This window comes from Sinohyriopsis cumingii, chromosome 14, assembly GCF_028554795.1.
Source record: "Sinohyriopsis cumingii isolate HCF-2022 chromosome 14, ASM2855479v2, whole genome shotgun sequence".
NCBI lineage: Eukaryota > Metazoa > Mollusca > Bivalvia > Unionida > Unionidae > Sinohyriopsis > Sinohyriopsis cumingii.
In genome coordinates, this window is record NC_142974.1 from 77,406,619 (window position 1) to 77,414,880 (window position 8,262).

An 8,262-nucleotide genomic window follows, 5' to 3' on the forward strand; every position below is an offset into this window, starting at 1 on the left:
CGCGACATTTGGTAAGCCCTCAAAAATTTAATCCATTATCATTTGAAATATATCTTTCGAACTTTTTATCCCAAAGGTAACCTAAGTTATGGGTACCGTCCGAAAGGCGTACTGAATGTAGTTAGGTATGAAGATTCGTCTTCAAGTTTCACACTCCTGTAGCCATGTATACAGTCGAACGTGCTGAAGTACTTTGCATCGGTTAGTTTAGTTGTAATATCATCGATTGTCAGCATAGAATAGTAGGGCCTAAGGATTGAAACGTTTAACGCCTTTGGGTCTAGACTAATACGCAATTTATCCGATAACGGTTTCTCTGTTATTATAAGGGAATTGACCCAATCGAAGGGTTATGTAACCCTTTCAATATTCTTTTGCATTCTTCCATTCTTGTGAGTTCTTCTTAAGCTTTGACTTTAGTGCTTCTGGTACCCTTCGCTACTACTGGTATTGCATCGGGTTTAAAATGCAGCTTGTACTAACTGGGAAACAGACTTATTCCATAAAATAGGTCACTGTACTTGTAACAGCTGATTCATCTAAGCCAGACTCATTATATATAACCTGTGTGAGCTGAACTAACTGTAATTCATGTGACGTTTGAAGGAAAATGAGAGCTGCGGCCTGACTATCTACAACGTTGTTGTTGTTGTTGTTGTTGTTGTAGGTTTTAACGCCATTTTTCAGCACACGATAGGCTATACATGGCGGCCAGTATTAATGGTGGAGGAAGAACCCGGGAAAACCCCCGGAAAGAACCACCGACCCACGAGAAGCTACTGGCAAGCTTTTTCACATACCCACGTTGGCTGAATTCGAGACTCGAACCCACGCAGACAGAGGTGAGATGGCAGTGATCCGTAACGGAGAGCGCTTTAGACCACTCGGCCACTCGGGACCCCTATCTACAACGTAAAAATATGCTTTTACAGTTTTGCCGTTGTGAGAGCAGGAAGCTTGCCCATCACTGAGATCAAATCCACTGTGTTCAATACAAGTTTACTGTCGAGGTGTATTACGGGTCTTTAATACTGAGTGTTTAGTACGACTCTAGTGGAAGAATGTTTACTTTTATCCCGGTTTCTATTTTAAATTTATATGAGATTTGGGAAGGACCAATACGTAATTGGACAAATGCACGGTAATGGAGATGAGATATATGAATGCCTTACCGTATATATGTAAAATTCATTGTCATTATGTGTATTCCGTTATAATTAAATCATTGGTCACTGTTCGATATATTTTGCACAATATTGGACCTGCACATTTTTGAAGAGTGATTGAGTCTGCCACACACTCTGCAAGTCATACCTCTAGCCGGATACGGCGAGTTGTTCGACAGGTGATTCCTCTTTCTACGATTCCCACATGTGAACTGCTTGGGCCTTGCACTTTTGTGATGTTGGTTCTGATGCGTCTGCGTTGACTTCAGGGATTGTTGCCAGTGATATCCCCTAGGTTTGTTTCCATCACGTATCTGCATTATGTTTCTCCTTTTATCGACAGCGTCCACATCCTTGTTTGGAGTGCCATTTGAAATCGACATTGATTTGAATTGCTGCCGACAATATTCAAAGTTTTGGACGTCCTGGATAGCTTTGTCTAAGGTCAACTTGTCTCCTTCATTAATCAGTTTTTCTCAGACTCTCTGACCGATGCCCCAAATACAATTCTACCCTTATCATATAATCGGCATCATGAAAGATACATTCTCTGGCTTTGAGTCTTAGCCGTGTGACGTAGGAGTCAATAGATTCCGCCCCTTGCTTTTCGGTACTGAAACGATACCGCGTATACATGGGGTTTTACTTTGCTTGCACTTGCGCCTTGAAACAGTAATATAATGTTTGGAGCTTCTTCGCATCTTCATTTGAAATACCAGTCCACGTCTGGTAGACGTATCTCCCTTTTTTCCCAACCCACAACGAAAAGTGAGACACCATTTCGGCTTCTGCTTTTTCTTTAAGCGGTGCATTAAAAATCAGCATGATATGTAGTTTAAACTTTGCCCACTGTTTCAGCAAGTTCATAGCCTCCTAGTCCATGACTGGTGGCGGAATACTGCTTAAATCCGTGGCTGATTTTTTCAAACCTTAACTAATGCTCACACTTCTACTTTATGCGCAACTCCAAGTTAATGCACAAATCCAACTTAATTTCTGACACCATGTTGTGTTTCTTGTCATGAAGTATCTCAAGTGAGATGTATATATTGGAACAGACGCACGCGTGTTGATTCCAAGACCTTATTTCTTAGTGTGACTCATATGTAGTTCATTCTTCAAGTCGATGAGGACCATATTAGTTATTCAGTGTTTTTATCGGGAACAAATTGTATGTGGGTGCGTAGGTGTCCGATGATGCCGATGTACGCCCTGAATGTTTTATGGCAATGTACACATGGGATGGTAGCAATGCTGATCGTGGGGTTACTGGCTGGGGAGTTCCTGGACTGCCTCCGTTGTTCTGCACTAGCTGTCGTGTTGGAATCGCAAGCTACAGCACCTTTAGTGATGGAAGAGCGCCACACAACCCTATCCTGGGCAGTATGCTCCCACGTGTCATACCTAATGTCAAAGTTCTTCAATGACGACTTTAGCGTGTCCTTTTATCATTTTATATGGCCTCATTTGTTGCGTTGTCCTTGAACATGCTCGTAATAAAACAGGGGTTTTTGGGGGTTTGGAATCCGGTGGTCTGGCATGCGAGCTACATGGCCTGTCCATCGCAACTGTGATTGCATCTAGATAGTATAGATACTGGGAAGGCTTTCTTGGGCATGGACCTCATTACTCATAATCGTGTCTTGCCACTTCTTTGCATGGCGCTGGTACACTGTCCAGGTTTCGCAAGCGTACAATAACACAGTAAGTACTATCGTTCTGTACACCTTCAACTTTGTTTGAAGACTAATGCCTCTTACATTTCAGACCTTGACTTGTAGACTGCCCAATGCCACGCTGGCCTATGCAATCATGGCATTAACTTCTTCATCCAAAGCCACATTCTGGGACAGCGTGCTGCCAAGATATGTGAACCTGTTCAATGCGCACAGTTTGGAGCCGTTGACTGTGATTTTTGGCTCAGCATACGGGTTTCCTGGGGCTGACTGATACATTATTTCGGTCTTCTTTGTGTTGATCGTAGGGCTTAAATTTGTGCAAGCATCAGAGAACTTGTCGACGCTGTATTGCATGTCAGCTTCAGCGTTGAGGGCACAGTCATCATCAAATAGCAAGTCTCTGTTGCTGTATGTTGTGACCTTAGTTTTTGATCGGAGCATGCTGAGATTGAACGGTTTGCTATCAATTTGGTATATGATGCTGATTCCCACGTCAACATCTCTAAAGGTGTCAGTTTGACTGAGCACATAAGACTGAAAAGTGTCGCCGCTAGTACACAGCCTCCGTTTGACACTGGAAATGGATCTGATGTCTTACCATCATTCCGGACTCCAGCTTCCATACCATCGTGGAATTGCTGTACCATGGTGATCAATTTCCTTAGGCATCCGTACTTGTCCATGACCTTCCACAAGCCCTCTCTGCTAACAGTGTCGAAGGCCTTGGTCAGGTCGACACAGGAAGAAAAATGGTCAGTTTTCTGTTCTAAGATTTTTTTCTTGCAACTTCCTAGCAGCGAACACCATGTCGATGATTCTACGCCCTTTTCGGAATCCACAATGGCTTTCTGGTAGGAGTCCATGGTCAAGGTGTGATGTTAGATGGTTGAGAAGAGTCCTGGCGAATATCTTGCCTGCGATTCGAGAGCAAAGAGATACCTCATTAGTTGTCACAAGCCCAAATATTTCCTTTGTGCTTATACAAGTGTATAATAGTAGCATCCATGAGAGTTACTGTGGGATCGTCTCTTTTTGCCACATGATATGAAACAACTGAAGGAGATTTTCAGTCAAAGCTGTACCGCTTTCCTTGTAAATCTCTGCTGCGATTGAGTTTGAGCCAGGAGCCGTGTCACTAGAGAGAAGACGTATTACTTTCTGGGTCTCTAACATGATTCGTGGGTCAGCCAGTGATTCACTGACTGGCACCTGGGGCAGACGATGAAAAGCTTCATCCCTGAAGGATGTTGGGCGGTTCAGGGCATGGTTCAGGGCATGGTTGAAGTACTCAGCCCACCTTTCGAGGATCTTCCCTTTGTCTATAATCAGTGTGTTCTCATCCACACTGTGGAGAGGGGATGATCTTGATAATGATGGGCCATAAACATCGTTCCGCGCATCATAAAATCTCTTCATATAATGCTTCACAGCGTGGCTTTGGATATCATCAGCTTTGTTATCGAATCTGCCGAATCCAGTCTCCACATGCTTGGGTAGTCAAGCCCTGACTCACCTTCGGTTTAAAACCCGTTGGCCATTCGAAGTGGTGTACCGGGGTGTCCCTGCTGAGCATGTTACAGCTCACTGGAGCCACAGGTGAGAGCTGGGTGCAATTGGGGACCAAAGGTTGGAGAGCTACCCCAAAGAAGGCACGACTGTTCCCCCACCAGAAGTGGTACCCCTCCAATACACTCCCGTACACCCAAAGTGACTCATATAAACAATCGACAAAGGGGATCCCTAACAGCGCATGCGTATATAAATTGGAGAAAGATGTACACATGATGTAGATTGTATAGTCCATTTCAATAATACAACAAACACGGCACAACATATATAAATGATGATGTATAGTTGACTTTTCGCTATAAAATCCTAAACATATTCAATAGAATATAGGATATTGACAAGACAATAAATCTTCGACAAAGCTGTTGTTTTTGTGTCTAAAGAATATTTGAATGTGTGTCTGTACCTACAAACATTACAGTCTCGACAGGTATATAAGCTAAATAATTTAAATTTTTGTTGTAGAGGCCATGACGTGTCAACTAAAATCATAGTTGACTTGATCACAATTTCCTTGTGGTACATTAATGTTAATCGATCATCAAATTTAAAGTCCAGACTCCAAAACAGGTTACATAATTACATTTCTTATGTTTTTCACCAATATCATGCACGCCGGGTCACATTATGTAAATGGGGAAACGTTTTCTGTCAGCATCTCAATAAAGATTGCAATGGTATGGACCGAATAATCTATAAGAAAACACAGACAGAAGGATGGACAATGCCCTAACATAGCATGCCCGTCTTGAAACGAGTACGATAATTCAGTGCTCGATAAAGGTCACTATGCACACGTATTGACTGAACACGCATTCACACGTGAACACCTTAGAAACTTCTACCTCGTATAATTTAGGATAGCGATTATTTGTTTTTTTTTATATTTTCTGACCATATACCCGCGCTTATGCATGTTTACATGTCTCATTTCTTTGAATTGAACCTTACGATCAATGCAAAAATGAACCGTGGCAGACTGAATAGTACACCTCAATACAAAGTTAATATTCATCAATATTATACATGAGCTGACATGTTACCTTATTTAGGGTCATGGGCTAAAAACAAGAACAATTTTCTAAGTATGGTGTCATGAATAAAATAGTGTGAAAATAACCAATGATTACTTGAGGATACTCCTATGGGAAAGTGAAATGAAAGTACAATTAGACATTGCAGCGTTTGGAGGACTTAAAAAGAAATAGTCTGGTAGATATATCATCGCAGTGTATAAGAAACCTATTCTAAATTTCCCGACAATACCGTGAACGCGCTGGTTGTTACTTTAAAAATGGTAATTATACTCAAAATATACCTTGCACCATCTGCATCTGGTTCTGACTTAAAGAAAAAATGCCCGTCATAGTACTTACCTGTTCTCGTCTTTCTTCCTGAAAAAAAAATCAAGGTGATATTAGAAATGCAAAATAAACTTTGTCAATTTCATTGAAAAAAGGTGCACACGTATATCTATAAACAGCAATGTGGTGTATGTCATTACTTTACCTGAGTATTCCACAATAATTGCATCCTAAACTAATATCATGTTATAGTTGCCAAGCAACTAAATCTTTTTATTTCAACATTTTATATTTATCTTACGTGGTGAAATAACCACTAAGTGCTGTAAGATAGCTTTCAAACGGAGGAAACTTTGTCTCTCTGGCGTTTTGTGTTATTTATTAACCTGAAAATAAATATACAATCTGCAACAGATTTTACAATTTCATGTTTTGTTCGCATCAGAAACACAACAATAAGAACTAGTACATCCAAAATTGGTGTTCTTCTGTATTGTCCAATTCAAACACAATATAGAAATAGGATATTTATCTATGTGTAGATTCATCTACGTTTAGGTTAAGTTTATACTTATCAATATCATCTATTTTAAGTGATTTATTCCTATTTGAAGTTTTACATCTTTCTTACCACGCAATGAATAATAACGTTTGTTATGAGTCACAGAAATGAAGCCTCATCCATTAAGCGCCATGGTTATATCCGGCTTAACTGAATTAAAAACATTAAGTTGAATGGCATGTGAATGTGGTTATTTTTAATACCTGCATGTTTCATTACACTTTTTACTCCTATGAACCGTCAGTGTTTAAATACCGTGTTGCATAACATTCCTTTGAGTATCTTTCTTGCCAATAAAAAACCTTTTAGGTTCGTGATCTATTGGAAAGAGTACATCTATATTATTTAAATACCTGCGAAAATTGAGGGTTATGGTCACTAAGTAAGGGTCCGCAGGTTTCACAGTCTTGGAACCTTGGTGGGTCCAAGGCTAGAATTTACAGGTCAAAGACTTACAGAGACCTCTGTATTTGTAATTTTACCAATGATATAAGGCGGTCAACCTTTCCGTTGGAACTACACAACTAATTATTCAAAAAAAGGAATGAATGAAATATTTATACTTTTACAAAATCTAGCGGCTGTAATTTCCACTGAATGATACTTACCAGGCTCATCTCGGTCGAATCTCGCATCATTCCAATCAAGGCAATCAGTTCTCTAACCTTGATTTCAACTGGAAGAAACAAGTCTTTCTCCATGCGTGTCGTGGGTTTTTGAACAGTTTCTGATGTTGCCGTTGAAAGTAATTGCTCAAGATCTGGACCTTTCTTTATTATATCTATGTCTGTTCCTTGTTCAATTATCTTTCGCACATTGTCACATGCGGTAGAACACGTTTTCAATTCCTCCTTCATATCTCTTTTGACAGCTGCATTTTGTTGTCTCAGGTCCTTATAAACATTTTGTATTTTGTCTTTCATTTTTGCTACTTCTTGATCAATTGCTTTAATCAACTGTAAACGCTGGTCCTCAAGAGCTTTTATTTCTTTCTTCTCTGCGTCATCAATTTTCCTGTCAAGAGCTTCTGCCTCTCGCTCAGAAAGAGTTATACGTCTCACCTTTTCCGAGCACTTGTTCATCTTGATCTGTACGGTCTTTTTCACTTCAGCTGCAGCATCACATACGGTCTCAGTAGCATGGTGGTCATGCTTAATTGCTTTGCACAGAACGCAAATAAGTGCTTTACAGTCTTTGCAAACAAGCTTTATTTCCTCCTCTGGGTGTTGATTACAAAATATTCGTTGTCTTATTCTACCTTTCATTTCAGGCTCCAAGGTTCCCAAATCACTTATTTTGTGATTTCGGCTCATTTTCGATTTTTCGTGTACATAGCAACAGGTCTGACACAAATTCTCCTCACAATCCAAACATCTACTGCATGCCACGCTCTTTGGACCACAAATATCACAGGGAAAATTCTCGCCGGAGTCACTATCAATGTAAAAGTTTGCCTGAAAGGCAGAAACTCCTCCAGTTGGTAATTCTACACTTTTCCTGCACATGGGGCAATCAAATTGACCGTTACGAAGGTTAGCCCCTACATAATCCTCCAGACACTTGTAACAGAAACTATGGTGACAGGGTATAAGTTTAGGATTCTTGAAACTCTCCATACAAATACTGCACTCGTGTCGTCTCGCTGCCATTTTGGAGTTACTTTCGTTTTGTTTAACTATTACAAATATGGTTACATCGGTTTCAGCCAAGCGCATGCTCAGGTTCACTAAAGGTTTGATTAGCCTAGTATACCTATATAATTTAATACAATGCAAACATAAGCCTTAGAGAAGAACTTAAATAAGTTTGCTTCCTTGTTTTCTCGTAACAATTAACGTCATAACATTTTACAAATTAAAGAAGTATGACCTAGAATTTTACAGTTCGACATACTGACCTAGATTTCATCCAAGTCAGTCACAAACCATGTGCAAGGGATATTACCTTTTGTAAGCTGGTTAGTAGTCGGTTATTTGTGTGTG

The 8,262-nt window shown here is 40.2% G+C and overlaps 1 protein-coding gene across 1 annotated transcript in view; it reads right to left on the bottom strand.

The window, feature by feature from the left end:
- The window catches only part of LOC149784195 (E3 ubiquitin-protein ligase TRIM33-like), a 68,327-nt gene extending 60,390 nt beyond the window's left edge, over positions 1-7,937 (bottom strand). The window contains exons 1-2 of the mRNA XM_089932268.1: positions 6,889-7,937; positions 5,791-5,808 (exon numbers count right to left, since the gene is read on the bottom strand). Coding sequence (XP_089788394.1) covers positions 5,791-5,808; positions 6,889-7,929 — 1,059 coding nt within the window. The 5' untranslated portion in view covers positions 7,930-7,937. The remainder of the gene's footprint in view (positions 1-5,790; positions 5,809-6,888) is intronic.
- Positions 7,938-8,262: the final 325 nt, after the last annotated feature.